This window comes from Mytilus trossulus, chromosome 12 (assembly GCF_036588685.1).
Source record: "Mytilus trossulus isolate FHL-02 chromosome 12, PNRI_Mtr1.1.1.hap1, whole genome shotgun sequence".
Taxonomy (NCBI): domain Eukaryota; kingdom Metazoa; phylum Mollusca; class Bivalvia; order Mytilida; family Mytilidae; genus Mytilus; species Mytilus trossulus.
In genome coordinates, this window is record NC_086384.1 from 37673716 (window position 1) to 37698761 (window position 25046).

At 33.2% G+C, this 25046-nt stretch overlaps 3 protein-coding genes across 6 annotated transcripts; 2 read left to right on the top strand and 1 right to left on the bottom strand.

The window, feature by feature from the left end:
* Nucleotides 1-25046, bottom strand: LOC134692423 (ctenidin-3-like). The gene is made up of 2 exons (XM_063552875.1): nt 24685-25046; nt 1-423 (listed from the first exon to the last, which is right to left on the bottom strand). The coding sequence occupies exon 2, from the start codon at nt 400-402 to the stop codon at nt 1-3; it is 402 nt and encodes a 133-aa protein (XP_063408945.1). The 5' UTR covers nt 403-423; nt 24685-25046.
* Nucleotides 3961-16623, top strand: LOC134692013 (uncharacterized). 3 transcript variants are annotated; one of them, XM_063552354.1, is made up of 2 exons: nt 3961-4193; nt 14767-16623. In XM_063552354.1, exon 2 carries the CDS (start codon nt 14772-14774, stop codon nt 16098-16100), a length of 1329 nt encoding a protein of 442 aa, XP_063408424.1. In that variant the 5' UTR covers nt 3961-4193; nt 14767-14771; the 3' UTR covers nt 16101-16623. The 3 variants fall into 3 exon arrangements, with proteins under 3 accessions (XP_063408424.1, XP_063408422.1, XP_063408423.1); XM_063552352.1 differs by lacking the exon at nt 3961-4193 and adding an exon at nt 13801-13932; XM_063552353.1 differs by lacking the exon at nt 3961-4193 and adding an exon at nt 14199-14330.
* LOC134692014 (uncharacterized) lies at nt 17915-20095 on the top strand. Of its 2 annotated transcripts, none has more exons than XM_063552355.1 (2): nt 17915-18046; nt 19399-20095. In XM_063552355.1, exon 2 carries the CDS (start codon nt 19404-19406, stop codon nt 20016-20018), a length of 615 nt encoding a protein of 204 aa, XP_063408425.1. In that variant the 5' UTR covers nt 17915-18046; nt 19399-19403; the 3' UTR covers nt 20019-20095. The 2 variants fall into 2 exon arrangements, with proteins under 2 accessions (XP_063408425.1, XP_063408426.1); XM_063552356.1 differs by having other exon boundaries at nt 17993-18062.

Sequence of the window (25046 nt, forward strand, 5' to 3'; positions counted from 1 at the left end):
TTAATAATATTTCTTATTCTGGTTATTATTGATCCATTGAGACATAAAAGATCTGGCAATGTTACCAGTAGCATATTTCTGTACAATTCCTGCATACTGTTTAGGTACGTATTTCATCCAAAAACTGGGATTGGCATATCCTGATGACAATCCTGATGACAAAATCCCTCCAAAACCACCTATTCCACCAAGACCGCCGCCATATCCACCGCCGTACCCAACAGGACCATATCCGCCGACATTTCCGCCATATCCACCGCCATACCCAGCAGGGCCATATCCACCGACATTTCCGCCATATCCGCCGCTAGAATACCCAACAGGGCCATATCCACCATGTGCTGCTATGCTGTTGACTAATAATAGCACTGCTACGACCACAGATGTACACTTGGTGTTCATTTTCCAGCTGTGTTATGGGTTCTACAATGAAATATTAAATCAATTGTAGTTATAACTCGGAACTTCTTATACGAATTTATCTTTATAAATATTAATGTTATTCTATTATCGCTATTTTTTGTCATTTTTCCTTTGGTATTTTTTTGTGATAACTTTTCATATCATGCTACTCGCTTGAGATAGAAAATTATCACTAGAAACTAAGGACGCACGTCGCGTTGCTAATGAAATTGACAACGTCGTAATAGGTAAAATAGCGATAAACAGATTATTATCAGTCATCTCGTTGAGATGAGCAACGATAATCTATAAGTATCAGAAATAGAATGTCTTAATATACTTTTTAGGGGACCAGCTGAAGGACGCTTACGAGTTTCTCGCTACATTGAAGACACATTGGTGGCCTTCGTCTGGTGTCTGCTCTATGGTCGGTTTGTTGTCGCTTTGACACATTCCCCATTTCCTTTCTCATTTCTAGATGGTTTTTTTAACATATATCTATCACTTGGTTTCTGAATCAGACTTAGTAACATAATATGATTGTTTAAATGCACACATCATTTATGGCAAAACTTGCCTGAGTAAGCTTTATTTTCAGGGTGAAAACCAACACGTAGAATTATCATAGTTCTTTTTTTTTTATTAATAAATGTAAAAATAGTTTATTCTCAAGATAAACATCTTTCTGCACCTTTTATAAAATGTGCTTTGTTTTACAACTTTTATTTCTATTTCAAATTAAAAATATAAGAAATGCTTATTTGCTTGGAGTAGTAAAATTTAGATAGAAAAGGGAGGAAAGAGGCAAGTAAAGACAAGCAGAATAAACAAACTAGACATTGAAATTAATAGAAAAAAAAAGATTAACAGATAAATGCATTAATTGTCTTCTCTATTTGAACAATATTTCAAATATTAAAAAAAATAGAGAGGCATATAAAGAAAAGAAGAATTAAAAAAAAAAATACACGTTAAAATTCATAGAAAGAAAAACATAAATGCATTAATTGTATTCTCTAGTTGATCAATATTTTAAATAATCTTACCTTTTCTGCTTGGTTTGAAATGAGAAGATGATACTAATTGTGTATTTCAGGAGCTTTTATATACAGACAAAGTGGGGATATTTTAATAATTAACCTTGTGTATGTCAAGTAACAGTAAACCATGAAAAAAATAAACTATCGATCAAATTGTGAAACATGAGTCTTTCGTAACAAATTTTAATTCCTTCTCGACCCGATATTTTTTCAAAAGATTTTAAAGTGGGATTAAGACAATCACCATCAATCTTTTTAAATCGGAATTTGTACAAGAGTTTATGAATTTCCACATAAAAAAGTAGTCCACGTATTGAAAACAATTGCAATCCATCAACACACTTTACAGCCACAATCGAGGACTAAATCATGTATATCTTTGGAAATCAATCGCCTAGCAGGTCACGTGGTAGCAACGTCCTTTCGTCAAAAGCGCTTCCTCGCCTAGTACGGGCATTGTGGAGTATTAGCAACTACTTAAAGTCTTTTACCCGAAGTTTCAATTATTACTTATACCATCGGAAGAAGCGTATACAACAAATCATTCTGACCCTCGTTTCAGCACATGGATTGTCTTTCCATTTCTTATTAGCATAATTAACATCTTTTATTGATATTATAGTCCCGAGTATGAACGTATTGGTCAATGCTGGATGTATATCGCAGTTCGTCCATCAATTATTTTTAATTGTTAATGTTTTCCAAAAAAAAGAGCAATGCCGTGACATTATTGAGATAATGTATGTACATGTATGATTGGTATCTCAATTTTAAGCAAATACGTATTGTGACCAAATAAACCGTTGGTTGTAGGCGTTCATTATTCTAATATTGCTATCATTACATGAATGTGACAAAATATGCAATTTTCTCTTCAAAATATAAAATTTTGATAATTACAAGAAGATGCTGTATGAATACAAATGAAACAACTTTCTATCAAAGTCACAACCTGGAAAGTAAAGTAAACCACTAAAGGTCAAAGTACGGTTTTCAATACGGAAGCTTTTCGTACATATCAGTACAAAATGTGTGATAAAGTATCGTAATAAGTATAAACAAAGTCCAGTTTTTACTAGTAGATATTAATAGTGATATCAATTGATATTTTAAAGTGTCTTTCTAGGTTGTGATATTACATTCAGGTTAGGTTAAGGTTGGCGCATGTTAAAACGTTTAAATCCGCTGCATTCTTTCCACATGTCCTATATCAGGAACCTGTTGTTCAGTTGTTGTCGTTTGTTGTTGTGGTTCCTTAGTTTTTCTCGTTTTTCGGTTTTAATATATATTAGGCCGTTGGTTTTCCTGTTTGAATGGTATAAGACTAGTAATGATGGGGTCTTATTTTTTTGCTTGCTTATCGGTGTGTTCCAAGGTTCCGTGATGAAGGCCGTACTTTGTCACATTATCATGTTTTTTTTTTGGTTTTTTTTTTAAATTTTCAATGTTTCAAAATGCCTCTTTTTTTTCTTTTTTTTTTAAGACTTGAAATACATTTATTGAAAATCACCTGATTACATTTTCCTTGTATAGCTCAGGGAAGAATACACAAGGGGCCCTGTGTTTACAATGATCCAACGTCCAGGGATAAACGGTGGACTATATCATAAAAAAATCTATTTTATATTTTTTTTCCATACATAAGTTATACATTCATATTAATTACACAGATTGAGTTTGCGTATAAAATTTTCACAATATTCTACAGTAAATAAAATACATTAAAAGTCCCCCAAAACACACTATCATCATGGTTAACGTTTTACAAATTTGACTTGGATGGGAAGTTGTGTCATCTTCTTTTATCTATAAATATTCCAATTGTACTGGGAGGGTTCTGAATTTAAATGTGGACTGTAACATACACTTTGTCATTAATTGGAATAACGATCATAGCTATTTTCTTGTACGAAAGTTAAAATGATACGAACAATCTTTGTCAAAGATGACCATATCAGGTTAGTCTATAACATATGACTTTGCATTCTAATCGCTGTGAATCTCCGTGTTTAGACTAATTTAAAAATAACTATTGTTTTGTATTTTGAGTATTTCAGAAAATGAGCGTTTTTTTTCGCTGTAAAATTGTTTTGCGGAGATTTTTTTTCCAACTTGCAAGCAACATAAATCAACCATTTTTAAAATCGCTAAGGCAAGAAAGAGTGCCAGATAGACTGTTCTTTGTCCTTTATATGTTTGGCTCTGATAGCTAAAAAATGGTATCTGAGAGAGAGGACCATCCTAGAGTTCTAGACAGTCATTACCTAACTTGACATGACACAGTCAGACGAATAGACGGGTAAAATATCAACAATGTGTTAAAACTTCTAAATATACATGTGTCAAAAACATGACATTTTTATTTATGATTTTTAAGTACATGTACATGTTTTTTCAAGCCTGTCTGTGTTATTGCGACACATTTGATAGATACATGTATAAGAAGAAATAATATGAGTGCCAATGAGACAACTCTCCATCCAAGTTGTAAAAGAAGAGCCTGTATAGGTCAAAGTACAGTCGTTCACACCGAACAGCAAGTTATAAAGGGCCCTCAAATTGACTAGCGTAAAACCATTCAAACGAGAAAACCACTGGGAATGGTCTTATCTACAATGTATGTAAAAAAACGAGAAACGAGAAACACATTCACCACGAGTGTGACCTACCGAATTAGACCATTTACCGGGTTTGTAATAACATGAAGCAGGATATGCTTACGGTTCCAGAACACCTGAGATCTTTGACGGGGTTTGTGTTGCTTAATCCTTAGTTTTCTATGTTGTGTATTTTGTACTGTTATTTATCTGTTTGTCTTTTTATTTTTTAGCCATGGCGTTGTCAGTTTATTTTCGTGTATTTTAAGTGTGACTGTCCCTCTGGTACTTTTCTCTCCTCTTTTATGGACCCCATCTACAAACGACAACTACTGAAAATCCGTTCCTGACTTAGGACAGGTGCAAACAAATGCAGCGGGTTTCTGGTCCATAAAAACGACAATTAAGTCCTTATAATGTGGATCAGACAGTTTTATACCTTAATAAGTTGTTAACTTCTATACAAATAATTGTACAATGAATAATGCATGAAAAGGCACTAACTATTTAATTTGTCGATGCATATGATATGAATCCTTTTCAAAATGTTTGCAATTCCTATGTATTAATTTTAATAAGATTTTCATAAATAAATGTAAATGCTTAAACATAAAAATAACGCTTGATAATTCGTGCATCTGAAGTCATTCTGGATTTACCTTAACTAGAACGATCAACCCCCCCCCCCCCCCCAAAAAAAAAGAGCCATACAAGGATGTACATGTACAGGGAAAAAATAAAATAACCAAAAACTAAAAAATGGAAGTCCGTAATCAAATGGAAAAAAAACAAAAGCTCAAATACACCAAACGGAATGGATAACAACTGGAATATACCTGCCTTTGTACAGACATTTTATTATGTAGTAAATCTGGTTTTATAGCTATCTATAAACATACTGTTTGACAACAGGAAACAACCAGACACAATAGGTGAAAATGTCAAAAATAGGGGTACAGAAGTCAACACCGTGTTATGCTCTTCAGCTTTGTACTTGTTTGGCTTTGTGAATATTTTGATATGAGCGTCACTGATGAGTCTTATGTAGACGAAACGCGCGTCTGGCGTAATAAATTATAATCCTGGTACCTTTGCTAACTATTATTATCTTAATCACTACAAAAACAAACAAATATGTAACAAAGAAACACAAAAAGGCATATAGACAAAGCACACTATCAAAAAGGAAAAAAAGAATACACAAATTTACCATAGCACAAACATAGGAAAAGTAAGGCGCCATATGACTTAAATAAGTTTTCCACAAGGCATCTGCAACACTATCTTACTTGCTCTGTTAAGCTGACCCTTGATAACTTTCTTTCTACCATTTTGCAGAAGTTGATAGTTTTCAATTTTATCAATGCGAATTTTAGTCCTATCAAATAAATCAACAATGAATATGGTACAAGACAAAAAAACCCCGCAATAATGTATGAAATATTCTTAGTTATATCCCCTTTTAGTGTCAAAGAAACATCGTGTTTTTTGGGGGATTTTTTAGTTGTTGCGTAACCTTACATTGTTCAATGTTTTGATATAGTACTAGGTTATATATCAGTGTGCACATATTTGAGTCAATGTGAATTTGAGTTCTATAAAATATATTCAACAATTCATTTTTCTTCTGCAATCTATTATTTTTGGAATATTGTATAAGACGAAAAAAAGCAATTATGTATGAGATATTGTTTAGAATAACCACTTCAAGTGTTGCGTAAGTTTATATTGTTCACATGTTTTTGATATAGTTATGTATTATGATTCTATTGTGCACATATTTGCGTGTTTTTTTTATATTTATGACTTAGTTCATTTTCATAAATCAACAAAATATTACGAAACAACACAGGTCAATAGTTGCATAATTTACCTTGAGTGTCACGTGGCATTTAAAGTGTGGCTAATTTAAAAATTCTTTAGACATCTTTTTTTTATTTGAAAACGTAGCACTTTATTGTATAACCTCCTTGGTATAACGTTACATTAAGATTATAAACACTGTTACTAAAAATATCACTGAAGTGCAACAAATTTAAACATTCTTTCGATATTTTTTTATTTGAAAACGTAGTACTTCATTGCACGCACCTGTACAATATATAACAAAAAATAAGAGTTACATAAAGATTTTTAACACTGTTACTAAAAATATCACTGAAGGATTATGTAAGGAATTAAGATTCGGCTAAACATGGTCAAAGTCTAAGAATTATGTGTTAGTGGTCCGTGTTTGAAATTATTTTACTTTTTTTTAAGGAGCAACCATTTAACTTTAACGGTGGGGGTGTATGTCCCCCCCCCCCCCCCCGCAGTCAGACATTTTTTGCGCAGAGCGAGTTTTCTGACGCTATCAATCAATTTTTTATCAAAAATTTAAGACTTTAAGGTATGGGGAAAATCTGGATTCAAAATGTGTTTTGTCACCTGCTTGATCGCTAAAAAAGATATTTTATCTTAGCAAATTGGAGATCAGAATATTTATATAAAAAAACAACATTACCCCCTCCTCTTTGAAGTTAAATGGTCGTTCCCTTACACACTATATATCTTTAGTTACTGAATGAGCATAATCTAAAGAAGGATCTCAGTTGATATAAAATAAATTACCAAGAGTTTACCTCATGGGATATAGAAACTTTCCCCAAGAAATGCGCACTATTTTCAGAGTAGAAACGAACGAGGGCGTTAAAACAGATGTCTTGTGAAAAGTTAAGTCACAAAAATACTGAACTTCGAGGAAAATTCAAAACGGAAAGTCACTTAACAAATGTCAAAATCAAAAGCTGAAACTATGGCACATCAAACGAATGGACAACTGTCATATTTCTGACTTGGTACAGGCATTTTCTTATGTAGAAAATTCTGAATTAAATCTACTGTTTATGGCTAGCTAAACCTGTAACCTGAATGACAGTCGTATTAAATTCTATTATATTGAAAACGGTGTGTGAATGAAACAAACGGACAGTAGGTAAAAATGTCAAAAATGGGGGCACAGCAGTCAATGCTGTGTTATTATCTTAATCACGTTAAAAAGAACATATATAAACAAATCGTTACCAAGACACAATAACACAATGATGGGATGTATAAGTACAGAGCCACGTCATGCACATGCAAAAGAAAAGAAAGGGCAAGCAGTAAATTCTTTTAGTAAAAACGAAAGACAAGAAAACAAATTATCCTATAACATAAACACAATGACGGGATGCATAAGTACCGAGCCACGTCAAATGGATACAACCAAAATAAACAGACTAAACAGTCAAAGTTATATTTATAAAGACAAATAAAAGAACACTATAACATTTTTATTAAGAATGGTGTTTGTCGTGCTCTCTCCAAATTCAAGAAATATGAGGCTTGCAATCATTCTATGAGGGGTCCATCGTACGGAGTACACAGGTAGACTGATGTCTCATTTCAAGCATACCCTAACTTTCGTGTTCCGTCAGCTGCCCTAGAAGAACCTTCCTATTGGAATTATTGTAAATTTGATCTCGCCCTTATTATGCATGAAATATTTGCATTTCAATTTTAGCAAGCAAAACAATCAATATACAATACAGAAAAACATCGAACTGCGAATTTAACTATGATTATATTTTTTGTGTTAAGGCATCACAAGAATAATGACCCATTTATGTAACGATGAAAGGAGTAAGAGTTGTATAATCATTTGAGAGTTGACTTGGTCAAATTCTATCATGTATGCCTGTCTATGTCGGTTTTTTTTTATTTATCAGGATTTCTGCAATTTAATGGAATGGGGCCAGCTGACCGCTAAACAGCATACAATACTATCAAATTAAAGAGGTAGTTATGTTTAAGCCAGCTTAAATCCAGCTTATAAACCTTGAAGAACCAAGCTAGAATAAGTGTCTTAGTATTCAATTAAATCTCGTTCTGTACATATGGACAAAACATTTGGAATTTATAAAGGCAACAAACGTCATATCATAAAATAGAGAATGAAAATGGGGAACGTGTCAGAGAGACAACAACCCAACCAATGAGTATAATAAAATTCGATGGCCACCAATGGGTCTACCAGCAGCGAAAAAATCTCGCACCTGGAGGTGGTGCTCAGCTGGCCCCGAAATTAAATTGTGTTCTAGTTCAGTGAAAATGGACGTCACACTAAACTCCAAAACAAACAAACGAACTAAAAAATATTTTTTTTACAAGACTATTAAATGCCAGAGGTTCCTGACTTGGGAAAGGCGCAAACATGCGGCGGGGTTAAAACATGTTTTGTGAGATCCCAACCTCAGTTAAACTGATTGAAAGATTATTTCTTCATCATATGAAAATTAATCCCGTTAGGAGTTGAGTATCATACCATCATAAAATATATGAGAAGAACATAACCCGTATCATGCCAATAACTGGTTTTATAATAACACAATTTTATATTCAATGCAAACACGCTATTAGTGAATCAATACTTAGACCAAAATATGCAATCCTTAATGACCTGACAACACTATCGTTACTATCATAATATCTCTTTCAAATAAGTCTGTTTAAAGGTTTGGTTAGGGTTTTTTTATATGCATAACGACATTTTTGTACTTTGTAAAAAATATTACCATAAAATAATGGATGGGAATTACCTGAGCGTATAAGATATCTGCATGTAGATTAATATTTACGAATGATGTCCTTGCACTGAGTAAATAAAAAATTATACTAAATGTTTTGACTTGTTTGTGATATCAAAAACCTGGGTGTAATAACGTTTCTGTAATACAGAGATTTCTTTCGTTGAAATCAAATACGTTGTTACAAATGTACATACACGAGCGAATCGGACAAGTTTAGATATGTTGACACCAAAAATGGTGACTCATTTCTATATAATTTTCTGAAAGAATTTGTTCGTAGTTTAATCGTCTAGTCTTCTCTCTGTTTATATGATTTGCTTTTACGTATGTACGGTTGAGTACCCTTGTACTAAATACAGACCAAAATAGCTCTTCTTAACCAGTAAATTAGGCTTTGGAATATATTTTTATTTTGTTTTTATTACTTTTTAGTAAACGATTTTTTTAAATTTGCTCTACTTTGATTAAAGACTTGAATAATAATTAAGTTATATCATATGATGACCGCCATGGGTGAGCAATTTTAATGATGTTGTTATATAACATCACATGAGGAAATGCAGAGTCAGCAATTTTATTCAAATCGTAAATTGAAAAAAAACATAAAATGTTTAAATGTTTTCTTAACCAGTAAGCTGTGCTTTGAATGAATACATTTTTATATTGTGTTTGTTTGCTTTTTGTAAAAGATTTTAAATGTTAAATGTGCTCTACTTTAAAAAAAATGTTATATCATATGATGTTTGCCATGGATGAGCAACTTTATTGATACTGTTGTATAACATAACATGAGGGCAATAGTCAGCTATTTTATCGAAGCTGACTTTAAAAATACAAAAAAAAATGAAATGTTTTGTTATGATAATAATCACATGAGTATCATGGGACACAATTTGTACAGATGTTGCTGCTTTGATATGATAATGTATTTATTACATAAAATATTTTTTAATTGTGTAACATGCTTATTTAGATAACATGCCGTTTATAATAATAGTAGCATTGCATTTTATGTATGGATGGATAGCGATTACGTAAAGTTGTAAATATTATAAGGAGGAGAATATGTTAATCTGATATGTATACGACACGCTTAGTTAACTAAGTCGGGTTTTAAACGTGCTAGTTCACAAGGTACACACATATATATATAACAGTCTGCAATTAAAAATATCACACTACCCAGGAATAATCTCGTGACTCTATTTATTACTCCCGCGTGTCACGTGCTCAGTAAAAAAAACCAGCAAATTCTGTCTAGAATACAATTTCAAGTTTTTAGGTTGATTCGTCTGGGGATCGAATTCACGACCTCGTCCGAAAACAAGGTGTTTACAACCTATCTAGAAACCAGTGAGGCGGTTTCATTGAAAGAGAGTTCAGCAAGTGTAGATAAAAGTTCTTCTCGTTCTAACGGCAACTTAAAAGAAAAATTCGGATGAATAAAAGAAGTGAAAAGAATCCTCGGAAGAACCCCTATGGTACACACCAAACTCAAGCTAGCGAGCAATAAGTAAATTACACACTTTTTTAGTCTACCCGAATGTCTTAAAATCCTGAAATTTAATATTTGTCGAACATTTCTCCAAGTTTCGTTCCATTTTGTGTTCTTATAAGAAAGAAGATGTGGTATGATTGCCAATAAGACAACTCTCCACAAGAGACCAAAATGACACAGAAATTAACAACTATAGGTCACCGCACTTGCCTATTGTTTAAAAAAAATGTCATACATCATACCAACAGATACATAATATGAATAAAAGAAGATGTAGCCCATATGAGATAGCACATAAGCAACACACATGACTTTAAGATATCAAGACAGCAATGTACAGTCTTTTTTTTTTTGCACCTGTATGCCATAAGTCAGGTTTTTGACGTCAAGTGGTTGTCGTTTGTTGATATGGTTCATACATGTTTTTCGTTTCTCTCTTGTTTATGCCCACCCCACCTACGATAGTAGAGGGGCATTCTGTTTTCTGGTCTGTGCGTCCGTTCGTACTTCTGTTTGTTCGTCCGTCTGTCCCGCTTCAGGTTTAAGTTTTTTGTCGAGGTAGTTTTTGATGAAGTTAAAGTAAAGTTGATAGTATTCACACATTAAGCACTAAACAATGGTGGAAAACCATAAAAAAATTGATCGGACTACCAAACAAAAAATCAGCATATCCAACTTAAATTTTCAATAACCAATATATAGAAAAGCTACATATTTTAACGATTATTTCTGCGCTCAATCTTCTGTTGATGATTCACATAATGTATTACCAATATTAGAAAATGATGAAATTAATAAACTAGAGGAACTGGTGATAAGTGAGCAGGATGTTGAAGATGTGCTTTTGAATCTTGATATTTCAAAAGCTACAGGGCCTGATTTAGATGAGGGTACGGAATCGGCCGAGTTGAGACGAATGGATGAAACCGGTTGGGAAACTCTCCAGTCTCGGCGTGATAAACATAAGTTATTAAAATTTCATCAAATGTTTTACGGAGATTGTCCTGATTATCTTTCTGTGTTAGTTCCAAATCAGAGACTAGATCTACACGACCACAGGACTAGGGGATCTTCAAATTTACAAACTGTATTATGCAGAACAAGCTATAATTATCAAAAGTCTTTTCTACCAGTCGTAGTAAACCTTTGGAACAATATTCCTGACGACATTCGTCTAAACCAATCAAAATCGGGTTTTAAAACTTATCTTTCTCAAAATATTAATAAAATACCATTGTATTTTCACTTCGGCTGTAGAAGAGAACAGATATGCTTAGCAAGACTAAGGCTCCAGAGTAGTGTTCTAAGGGACCATCTATTTGAAAAAAATCTAATCAAGAACGCACTGTGTTCCTGTGGTCGAGTAGAAACTACCTCTCATTATTTCTTCAAATGTCCAAAATATAATGAAATTCGAAGGGATACTATCGGGACGATCTCTTGTTCTAATCTTAAGATTGTTTTATATGGGGATAGTTTAAAAGCTGACGAGGACAATATGCAAATATTTCATAAAGTTTCTGAATACATTAATAAAACAAAACGTTTTGAAAGTTAATCTAGTGTATGTTTATATATTATATATTTAGACTTTTTTTTTTCTTTTTTTTTTTTAAATATGATGTACAATCAAGTGGATTGCCCGGTGTAGTTAATTGTGGTCGGACGTGTGTATTGGTTCCAGTGACTGTCTAGAAAAGTAAATAAGAGTTGACTGTTTCTGTTTGTTTGTTTTTTTGTTTTTTTTTTCCTCACTTTTTTTTTTCCCTTTATTTTATTTTTTGTATTTTTTTTATTTTGTGTGTGTGTGTGTTTATTTATTCAATGTATCATATGCTACCATAAAATAAATATACTGTTGGCACGTAATATTGTATGTTAAATAGATGTTTTTTGGGTTTTTTTAGGGAGACGGATTTATAAAAGTTTTTCCAAACTTGTTTCCGAATCCCATATTTGTACTTTATGTAACATTGTAATATTTGTCTTGAAATTGTTTATTAACAAATATTGTTTAAACTAAACTAAGTTAAAGTCCAATCAACCTGAAACTTAGTGCGCATGTTCCCTATGATATTATCCGTCTTATTTCAAAGCCAAATTCGAGTTTTGAACCCAAATTGAATCCAATTTTTGAAAAACATAATGCCTTAAAATGGGGCATACAAAATCATACATGGTAAAAACACTGACGAGATTCGCGACTTGAACACTTTAAATATAAAGATGAAAGATTTTACTAAAGAGTTGCAGTCAAATTCTAGTCAATTTCTGGAAAATTGATGGCAATGACAATTATTATTTTATTTTATTGTGACCACGATGACTGAGATAATGTTTTACCCCACCCGCCGATACTACTTATGTCCGTCAGTTATCACTTTATTTAGTCTCTTAACCAGTAGCCTTTATATTTAAGCCATTAAGTAGATGTTTTCGACGAGCGGTATCATAACTTTTTTTTAATTCATTAATTAGGAAATGTTAAACGTGGAATGAGATTGGTGTTAAAACTAGCTTTCCATTGATTAAACGATACTAAGTGAAAATAATTGTTTAATCATCCGCACACTAAGGGATTCTCCATCTTCAAGTTGATCAACACTCGTCTTTCAATCATGAATATACATGAACAGCAACACAAATTGGTTCTGTTTCATCAAAATTTAAAAAAAAAACTTTATTGCAGACTTGTTATATCAAACAAGAGAGCCGTGGTGTAGTGGTAAGTACATCAAACGACGAACACGAAGGTTCCTAATTAGACCACCACTCCGGGGTGAAATAGTTAGGGACTGAATTTTCGGCTCTCCCTTTACACCATTTGCGAGTATGGTCTTGAGGAACGATGATAGTCCGTCGAAAGGGTACGATAAATGGCTGACCCGTGTTGAGAGAGGGCCATATATTTTGCATGTAAAAGAAACCCTTGTAGATTTCGAAAAGGAGAAGGCTTATGCCGCTACAAGGTAGCACTCGCACCCGCAAAGTGGAAAGAATAACTAGTTTCCCCAATCCAATATAAATACATATATTTAAACTTATAATTTAATTTTCTCTGGGATTTGCTAGACCTGTTTATGTGAAATTATTAAGTGAAGTAAATTGATAGCAGTACATACAAACTATTGAAAAAAAACATATCTAAGAAAAGATAGATAGGCAAAATAACAACAAAAAACATTAAGATAACAAAATTCTCCTTTATTACTTACAATGTTATTTTTATACAACAATTTCCATGTTTGCAATTGATGTTTGCTAATAAACACGGTACATACAAACCGAAAATAATTGACCTTCTAGCGAAATTAACACACTTAAAATACATTTATATTAGATGTTCCATAAGGCACGATCTTTTTTTAAAGGAAATGATCATAAATGTGTTTTGTTTTTTTTCTTCTTATTAATAATCTTAATTGCAAAATAACACCCATAAGGGTCAAGCAATACAATTTAACATCAATTTATACATTTATTGCTGTGTTGTTGTAAAAATAATTGGTTATATGCTAATTTTATCGGACACCCACACGTGTTTTCCTAAATTCTCGCGTTGCTTACATATATTTACCATATATTGACAGAAAATGGTTGCGTCAAGTCACGTGTCTATTTACTTCTGACAATGGTCGTTCGTTTCCCTGTAATAGGCGTTCTTTAATAATAAAAAAAAATGGCAACAAGGTATAAACAGTACATCTGTCCTTATAATGGCTCTACCTCTCATAATGTTCCTCCCATTTAATAAATCTTAAAAAGGGAACTCAGAGACAATAAAGGTATAGTCATTTATTTTTCATTTTGACAGTTTCGTAAATTTGCATGTATTTTTTTTAATTTGACAGTTTCGTAAATGTTCATTTGCTTTTCAGTTTAACAGATGCGTAAATGTTCATTTGCTTTTCAGTTTGACAGTTTCGTAAATTTTCATTTTTTTTAATTGACAGTTTCGTAAACGTTCATTTGTTTTTTAGTTTTTCAGTTTGACAGTTGCGTAAATTTTCATTTTTTTTTCAATTTTTCAGTTTGACAGTTGCGTAAATGTTGATTTGCTTTTCAGCTTGACAGTTTTGTGAATGATCATTTGCTTTTCAGTTTGACAGTATCGTGAATGTTCATTTGCTTTTCAGCTTGACAGTTTTGTGAATGTTGATTTGCTTTTCAGTTTAACAGTTTGGTAAATGTTATTTTTTTTAATTGACATTTTCGTAAAAGTTCATTTGTTTTTCATTTTGACAGTTTCGTAAAAGTTCATTTGTTTTTCATTTTTACAGTTTCGAAAATACTCATTTGCTTTTCATTTTAACAGTTTCATTAATGCGTTCGTAATTAATAAAAAAAAATCTATGATTTACTTGTTGATTTAGAAATAAAAAATGTGTAGTAAATAGCTACTTGTATATAAAAAAGAATGCAATTCATGATTTGCGAATTTGCTAATTTTGTTCTTTTGGAACTTGTGTGCAAAAAAAAAAATTGATCCATCCCACGATTATTTAAACATAACTTCAGTTGGGTTGCCAAAATTACCCTTTTTAAAATTAATTAATATTTGAATCTTTTAACATGATAAATTTTGTATATAATGAATAGATTCATTTTGTTTTCCTCAGGAAAGATGAGCCCCATACTATGGATACCAATGTTTTTATTCAGTACTCTTGTCTGTACAACTGGAAAGTTAATTTTCACAGGACCTGTAGATAAAAGGGGCATATATACAAGACCACTAGATAAAGCAGACAAAGTAACAAGAACATTGGAGATGGAAACCAAACCTACAAACATGGATATAAATAAACAAAGAACATTAAAAACCGGAAACATCATTGTAGAACCAAGAGACACAGCCGTAAATGAACCAAGAACAGTAGGCACAGGAGGTAGTATTAAAAAACCAGTAGACAAAGGTGTAAATAAACCAAGAACCGTTGGAACTGGAGGCACTTTTATATGGCCAGGAGACACAATTGTCAGTGAACCAAGAACTGTAGAAACAGGAGGTAGAATTATAGATCAAGGACACGTGATTGTTAATGAACCAATAACTGGAGGTATCATTATAGGACAAGGAGATACAATTGTAAATGAAAATAGAACAGTTGGAAATGGTGGCACCATTATTTGGCAAAGAGACACAGGTGTAAATGAACCAAGAAAAGTACAAACTGGAGGCACCATTATAGGGCAAAGAGACACAGGTGTAAATGAACCAAGAAAAGTACAAACTGGAGGCACCATTATAGGGCAAAGAGACACAGGTGTAAATGAACCAAGAAAAGTACAAACTGGAGGCACCATTATAGGGCAAAGAGACACAGGTGTAAATGAACCAAGAAAAGTACAAACTGGAGGCACCATTATAGGGCAAAGAGACACAGGTGTAAATGAACCAAGAAAAGTACAAACTGGAGGCACCATTATAGGGCCAGGAAACACCGGTGTAAATGAATTTAGAGCAGTTGGAGATAGTAATATGAAACCTGGAGACAAAGGTGTGAATAAACTACAAGCTAGAGGCACCATAATAAGCCAAGAATACACAGGTGTTAATGAACCAGGAACAGTAGAAACCAAAGGCACCATAATAAAACCAGGAAACATGGATGCAAACAACACAAGAACAACAGAAGCAGGAGGCCACGTCAAAAGACCAGTTAGAAGCAAACCTTTTAGAGGGACAAGAAACGGCTTCAAAGCACAGAATCAACCATTAGGTGGAAATGGCAGACACATGACACTTGGTAAAATGCTGTCTACCGTTTCAAATAGTACACAACCAAATGCCACAAATAAGAATGGTGTAGGGTCAGGTTTCCAACGGTTTATACCACCTTTTGTTTTAAATATGAATATATATGAATACATACCAAGGAAATTTCACCAAAAAGTTCACGACGACTTGTTAAATGTTAAAAACAAACCTTTAACTGCTAGTAAATTTTGATGCATTTGTTCGTATATTTTTTTTAATGTAGTCTAGCCTAAGAAATGAATTATACAGCAACTATGTTTACGAAAGTAAATGCATCTATAATTTTTTGATACATTGGTTCAGACGTTTCAATGCACTCCAATGTTGTCCGAGTTGACTGTTATTCACCGAGGATATTATTAAAAAAAAACATATATATAAATATGTATTTTTTATTAAATAATTAATAGTGTCGATATCTTGAGAGGATCGACATTCAATAAATAATCAGATAATGCACCCCTTCGGACATTTAAAATCACATTATTGTTATATTGATATAGCCACTTTTTGGAAATCTACTTAAAAGTAAATTTTATTTTCTAAACCTATTAACCGTACTTGTAATTGGCAAAGAGTTTATGCGTGGGTATATGTCAATGAGTAAAAAACCTGACGACACAAAAAAAAAATCCAAGACATCTAGTGGGCAACATTTTTAAATTCATGTATTACTGTATTTTATTTTTTTCAATTAAAAATGTTATCAAAGATAGTTTTATTTCAGCTGTTCAATACGTTATTGTCGTCTTAGAACAAAGTGTCAACCCAGTTTCGTCTTTGATTTAATTTCTCCCATGTGGCTCAATCTAGTTTTCTGTGTGATGTTTTGTGCACTATTGTGTGTCTGTTCGTCCTTTTTTATGTTGTCCATTAATCTGTATTTTTTGTTTTGTCTGTTCGTCCTTTTTCTGTGTTGACTGTTGGTTTCTTTTTCCTTATATTTGTTTGTGTTGCCCTTTTTATAAAGATTAGGAGAAGTAGTATTACTGTGAATAATGAACCTTCCACGCATGCAGCTAAAGACCAAATGATTAGGTACAAAGAAAAAACGTACATGTTTAATGAACAACGACGACAAGTGCTTTTAAACGAACTTGGCTTTCCATGAGGTCGGAAAGACAAATAAAATGGTTACTATACAAAAAATCTTCTTTAAGACAAGTTGACATGTTACAATGTATTTAAGACCAGTCAAATCGTTACTTTTGAGAAAAATGAAATTCTAGTAATGGCCGGTTGACAGTTGATCGGTAATCACGGAGTCAAAGATTTACCAGGGTTGATTTCAATATCGAAGCAGCTACGTAGCGGCTAAGTAGCTGCTATCAATATTTATGTAGCAGCTAGTATATAGCTACACGTTCAATAGTCAAAATCTACGTAGCAGCAACGATATTGAACAGGGCCCTGTACATTGTATTGACCAGGTGGTGAGATTTGTGAGAAAAAGAAATACTTGTACATTTAATGACCCTATATTTGAGAAGTGTGTACCTTTGACAATATTTCATTGGGTACTTTGTACGAAAAGAGGGACGAAAGATACCAGAGGGACAGTCAAACTCATAAATCGAAAATAAACTGACAACGCCATGGCTTAAAATGAAAAGAAAAAACAGACAAACAATTATAGTACACACGACACAACATAGAAAACTAAAGAATCAACAACCCCACCAAACAATAGGGGTGATCTCAGGTGCTCCTATAGGGTAGTTACATGTAATGACCCCAAAAACAGGGGCGGATCCAGTAATTTTCAAAAAAGAGAGGGTTCAACCTCAGGATAAAAAGGGGGTTCCAAACATAATTATGTCCCATTCAAATGCGTTAATCGTCCAGAGGGGGTTCTGACCCCCGAAACCCCTCCACCTTGAACCGCAACTGACCCATATATTTCAGTTGACAGCTTTACATTGTACTAGCTATATACATAGGCATATTAGCTTATATACAAAGTAATATAAATTATAGTCATCCATCCATAAGCATATGATTATTGTCACAATTGATGATTTATTTGTTATTAAAACAATTCACAGAGAATCGATAAATTATGTCTATACATTTATTATACATACATTGCTCATAACATCAACACAACCGTTTCTTAGAGGCTGTACACTTCCCGGCAAGTAAGTTGATAATCTAGTATGTTTACTCTTCTAGAATTGATTTGATTTTCTGTGTATTTACGCCACTTTTTAACACCGCTTTTGTGCTATTTTGTGGCGGCCATTTTTTTTTGTGGAGGAGTGCCCTACTCGTTTAGAATTGAGAACACAACACATAAAGCTTTATAGAAATAGGGAGCTGTGGTATGAATGACAATGGGATAACTTTCCACCCGAGTTAAAAAAAAAAAGTGGATGCAAGCTATAATTATAGGCCACATAACGGCCTTCAAACATTAAAAAAAACCAAAACCGTATAGTCAGTGCTCTAAAGGAAAAGTCCCCGAGACGCAAAATGTAAAAAATGATTCAAACTAAATTATAATCGGCATACTGTTTAACAACACAACTTACGGGAAAAAATATGACAGACATGAACCGACGACAACCACTGACTTGGGACAGTCACGTACAAAATGTGGCGGCGTTAAACATGTGTGTGAGTGCTTGAGCCTCTCATAACATAAGACAGTTGTATAACAGCAAAACCTAAGATCAAACTGTAAAAGTAAATTCTATTCGACTCAATTCGAAAGATCGACACGAGTCACACAACAAAAATACTAAACTTTCCTCAAGATTGATTTTACACTACAAATACACAAAAAGGAGATATCGCTCGGACACATCGAATGCATAACTTACTGGAAATGTCACCAGATCATAATAATGCATCATACATTGTAGTTTTATATGATTTGTATATTTACAAATTCATAAATGTAATTGGACTACATTTTGATAGACCATGTTGCTGAAACTGCTATCGTATCCTATGTAAAATTGTACTTGTAAACACTGTTTTGATTTCAATATAATTTTCATTAAATAACTGTTTTCGTTGTTTTCAATGATTTTTAACATACAAAAAAAGTTCTGGGTCTCTAAGTTTTGGTATTGGAATTTGGAAGTTCATAGAAGTATTTTTTAGAAATGTAAAAAAAATATCACTCGAAGACAACTCTGACTTCACAGTTACCCTTATTGATCAGATCGATACAAAACAAACACAAAAAAAACCTAAGGCAACCTTGTTGTTGGAACAGACTGTGTACCTTCTCTAAATATGAAATCCAATTCACCATTAAAAGTAATTTCAATCGGCTAAAAAACAATACTTTGAACACTAAGTAATGAACAACAATTTGGACTATATAGTGATTCATACTCGTATTTTTGGAAAAGCAGGTGTACCATGTGTTGTCCCACCAATAAAATTAAAGTAAACAAACAACAATCAATAAAAATACACTAAACATGTCTCGTTTCATCTTTATCATAAGTTTACACACATGTTTAATTATCTTTTGTAGACAATATGAATTCATTTATCATTTCGATAATTGTTTTTATAATTGCAAATGCCTCTGCGCAGACGGTCTTTGCGCAACAGCCAATGCTTGGACAAATGTCAGGACAATCTGGACTTCTCGGAACCATGACCATAGCCGATGTATTGAAAATGGTTCCACGTGATGCTAAATCATATAAAAACCCAGAAAACGCAAAACTAGTTGCACTGTTAGCAAATGTACCATCGTTTGTCCTAAATGATCAAGCTTCCACATGGATACCAATATCTTATCAAAAACAGATTGCAAAAGATCTGTTAGCACAGAAGCAACAAAAAACAACACCATCTACGAAACCAACGACAAAACAACAAACTATGACGAAACAGACGAATTCATTAAATGGAATGTTGAATCAACAGCCACAGCTTGCAAAACAACCATCAAAGGGACACAATAATCAACAACAAACAATGCCATCAACACAACCAATGACGAAACAACTACCAATGAATAATGAGCCAACGAATACACAGCTAATGAATTCGATGAAAGAGATGGCAATGCAACAGGCACAGATAATGATGCTCATGAATAAAATGTTGATGAAACAGATTACAACTCCTTTGCCATATTTTTAACGAAAAGTAGGAAAATTAACATCGTGCATGTACTTGGTGTAATTTTACAAAATAATAAAAAAAAAAAATTTTTTTTAGTAGTAGTTATTATTTAACTTGTATTTAGTATGACATCAGAAGTTTTGACATTTTTTTACATTGCGAAACATAGATTAAATAACATAAAATAAAACTGAGAACGGAAATGGGGAATATGTCAAAGAGAAAACAACCCGACTAAAGAGCAGATAACAGCAAAGGGCCACCAAAGGGTCTTTATCTCAGCGAGAAAATCCCGCATCAACTGGTCTCTAAATATAATGTGGGACTAGTTCAGTGAAGTAGGCATCATACTTAACTCCAAACCATATAAATGAACTGAAATTAAAAATACATACAAGACCTGAAAAGGCCTAAGGCTCCTGACTTGGGACATGCGCAAATATGCGGCGGGGTTTAACATGTATATCTAGATTTTAAACCTACCCCTATACCTCTAGCAAATGTAGAATAAAGAAACACTCATCAACACAAATATAACATTCTGTTAAGAGGCGGAAGACTACTTTCAAAATTCACAAGTCAAACAGAAACTGACAAAATTATGGCGGCGAACGAAATACGACGAAAATATAAAAAGTCCACATATCTTTATAAACATAAATATAAATGTAAATGAAAGCTAGCGATGATGTATTTTATATTGTTTCGATTACCAGTGATTTTGGATGCCTGTTGTGAGTAAGCCGTAGACAATGAAACCATACTGAATGAGTAACCATTTTTTAAATCCTCATATGTAGCACGAAACACCAAAGACGAAGGAGAAAAAGGATTTTGTGTACAACTTTGTTTTTGTAAATAACCTCCAATAATGTAATTTATTTTGATTTAATCTAAATGTAATCTTGTTTGTATTTACTGTACAATATGACAATAACAGTAGCTCATATATGAGGTCCCTTTGTTCATAGTTTTTTTTTTATTATTGACATGCACAATACTCATAAAGGGGCATCATAATTGAACTACCGTTTTCATGAAAAAGAGCATATTTTGGTACAACTACTACGTCATAAAATCAAAATCATTTTGTCGTTCGCTGTTACATTTCTTGCTTAATACATTTTCACACATGCATGCATCAGGGAAATCTTTAATAATTCTAAAAATCTCAAACTTCCTTGGACGAGAATGTTACTTATACTGCCTCTCAGCTGATGCTTTAGCCTCATTTTTAACATGTATATATATATATATACATATTTATTTCAATATATTAATACCGAACGTAAGATAAAATATACCAAAACAGTGATGTACTTAACAAAATAAACCAATTTTCTCATGTTATCATAGTTATTCGTGGTTTTTTATTAATTTTCTAAACACCTTAGTATTTTCAGGACATATTCAAAGTCTAGTATCATGACTTATCTTCAATTTGCCAAAAAACAAATTGGGGACTAACCTAATTAGCTTGTGGTGTCCAGAAACAAATTGGGGACTAACCTAATTAGCTTGTGGTGTTCAGAAACAAATTGGGGACTAACCTAATTAGCTTGTGGTGTCCAGAAACAAATTGGGGACTAACCTAATTAGCTTGTGGTGTTCAGAAACAAATTGGGGACTAACCTAATTAGCTTGTGGTGTTCAGAAACAAATTGGGGACTAACCTAATTAGCTTGTGGTGTCCAGAAACAAATTGGGGACTAACCTAATTAGCTTGTGGTGTTCAGAAACAAATTGGGGACTAACCTAATTAGCTTGTGGTGTCCAGAAACAAATTGGGGACTAACCTAATTAGCTTGTGGTGTCCAGAAACAAATTGGGGACTAACCTAATTAGCTTGTGGTGTCCAGAAACAAATTGGGGACTAACCTAATTAGCTTGTGGTGTCCAGAAACAAATTGGGGACTAACCTAATTAGCTTGTGGTGTCCAGAAACAAATTGGGGACTAACCTAATTAGCTTGTGGTGTCCAGAAAAAAATTGGGGACTAACCTAATTAGCTTGTGGTGTCCAGAAACAAATTGGGGACTAACCTAATTAGCTTGTGGTGTCCAGAAACAAATTGGGGACTAACCTAATTAGCTTGTGGTGTCCAGAAACAAATTGGGGACTAACCTAATTAGCTTGTGGTGTTCAGAAACAAATTGGGGACTAACCTAATTAGCTTGTGGTGTCCAGAAACAAATTGGGGACTAACCTAATTAGCTTGTGGTGTCCAGAAACAAATTGGGGACTAACCTAATTAGCTTGTGGTGTCCAGAAAAAAATTGGGGACTAACCTAATTAGCTTGTGGTGTCCAGAAACAAATTGGGGACTAACCTAATTAGCTTGTGGTGTCCAGAAACAAATTGGGGACTAACCTAATTAGCTTGTGGTGTTCAGAAACAAATTGGGGACTAACCTAATTAGCTTGTGGTGTCCAGAAACAAATTGGGGACTAACCTAATTAGCTTGTGGTGTCCAGAAACAAATACAGTACTTGCTCTACCTCTAATGGTCAAATTCAATGGTTCTTGACCGTCCGGAAACTAGTATACTGTTTGCTATCTATTTTATTGTATTCAAATGGTAATCTAGACATTAAAGTTTTTCTATAAGGACATTATTGACTTAATGGCTATACCAACTTATGAATGAACTTTGTTTTATATTTGAACTAGCCTTAACTGCGAACGCAACATAAATACAAACCAGTTTAGTTATAACTGACCGACATAAAAAGACCTAGTGACATCAATTCATTCAGTTATCCATTTCATTTTTATGCCCCACCTAAGATAGTAGAGGGGCATTATGTTTTCTTGTCTGTGGCTCCGTTCGTTCGTTCGTTCGTTCGTCCGTCCGTTCGTTCGTTCGTCCGCAGGTTATCGTTTTTGGTCAAGGTAGTTTTTGATGAAGCTGAAGTCCAATCAACTTGAAACTTAGTACACTTGTTGCTTATTATATGATCTTTCTAATTTAAAAGCCAAATTAGACTTTTGATCCCAATTTTACGGTCCACTGAACATAAAAAATGAAAGTGTGAGTTTCGGGTTTAAGTTTTTGGTCAAGGTTGTTTTTGATAAAGATGAAGTCTAATCCACTTGAAACTTAGTACACTTGATGCTTATGATTATGACCTTTTTAATTTTAAAACCAAATTAGATTTTTGACCCAATTTCACGGTCCATGGAACATGGAAAATGATAGTGCCAGTGGGGCATCCGTGTACTTTGGACACATTCTTGTTTTATAGATATTTTTTAATTTAACTTCAGAATTCAAGTCTCTAGTTTCATTTGTTACATTCAAACAAGAAATGATATAGTGAGTAAATATGATTCATAAATCTTTTTAACTTTATTTAACACATGGCAAGAGTAAAATCTCTTTGTTCTTACTGTGGTATAATATGGATAATGCACAGCTAAGGTGTGCATTAACTACCTCAGATAAACTGCACAGTTCAAATCTATTTTTACCTTTAGGGGCGGTTCTTGGATTTTGAAAGGGGCGTTATTCTATCAAATAAAAAAAAAATCCCCGAGTGTAGCGAGACTAAAGACAATATTGACGATTTAAAGCTAAAACACGATACTTTGTCAAAACCAAGGGTTAACGACCTTTTCGCCCCCACCCCTTGAAATTACGACAAAGTTAAACTTCGTACAAATATCGTAGTTTCAAAATAGGAAAAAAAAAAGGTTTCTTATTCCTTCATTTCTTTTTATCTAAGCTGGTACATAAACTATTTTATTATATTTTGTGTACAACGTAAATCTAAATCAGTGTTTTAAAGTTAAATTTTTGTTTGTTAATTTCTGCCCAAAAAGAATTGTATCTAAGAATATCCGAATATAATGATTTAGATTAGTTTCAGATTCAATGGAATTTATAACGACTTTTTGAATATCCGAATATAAAGGAACTATTTTAGGATCGAATTTAATGAGGACCATATTTAAGTTTGTTTTAAAACAGGGGGATTAGATGGAGATCAATCAGACTTTATTTAGATGGAGGTGTCTTAAAAAGTAATACAGAAGATAAAAAGAAATTGGGGGGGGGGGAGGGGGGGGGGGGTGCAGGGAGTAAAAGGTTTTGAAAGAGAAACGTATTTTCTGTTTATTTAAAATTTAAAATTTAGGTAATATAATATCTTCCTCGGTTCCTTTTCTCTCTGAGCATATCATTGAGAAAGAAATTCAAAAGCAATCATAGTATTCTGATTTAGGGAGCTACCATTTGATTTTTAGGGGGGGCTAGGATGATAAAGTTTTTCCTGCATTTTTTTTAGCTGTAATCTCTGTCCTGCCTGTTTATTTTTCACTCTGTTCGGTCCTGCCTTTTTTTTTTTAGTTTATCCTGACTTTTTTTTTTACCTAAATTGTCGTCCTGACTTATTTTGCAAGTGTCTCATCCTAACTTTTTTTTTACTCAAAACTCCTGTCCTGCCTATTTTATTTGAAATTTCATCCTAGCTCCCTTAAACTCAATAACCCTTGCAGTTATGTTTTTAATTCATACACCGATTTGGAAGTACACAGTTTGTGAAAGTCTTAATCGTCACCAATTAAATAAAAATTGGGAATAGATTTAACGGAAAAGATAAAAAAAAAAATAAAAAAATATACCATTAAATCGCAATTATAGAATGAGTCTAAATATGAAAAAAAATATTAATTTTAAACTTACCAAAGTCGTATTTTCGCCTTGCTTTAACCTACAAGAAACTTTCCTAGGATCCGTGGATTGCGGAATGACGTCAACATTTCTAAAACGTTCGCGTAAATTGATTGCGTCATGTGTTAAAACAGTTATTGGCCATTCTAATGCAACAACGTTTGTTACATTCATTTTGATTGGATAACGTCACTTATTTACATGGCATCAATTGACAATTGATGCTATCGGACGTACGCGCAAGCGCAGACGGCATATGACAGATTTTAAATACATGTTTTAACGTTGTTTTCTATCAGTTTCATTAGAATGGAGATAACTGTATTGTATTTTAAGCTCCGACGGCATCAATTGGGGATTTGATGGTCGCAAAT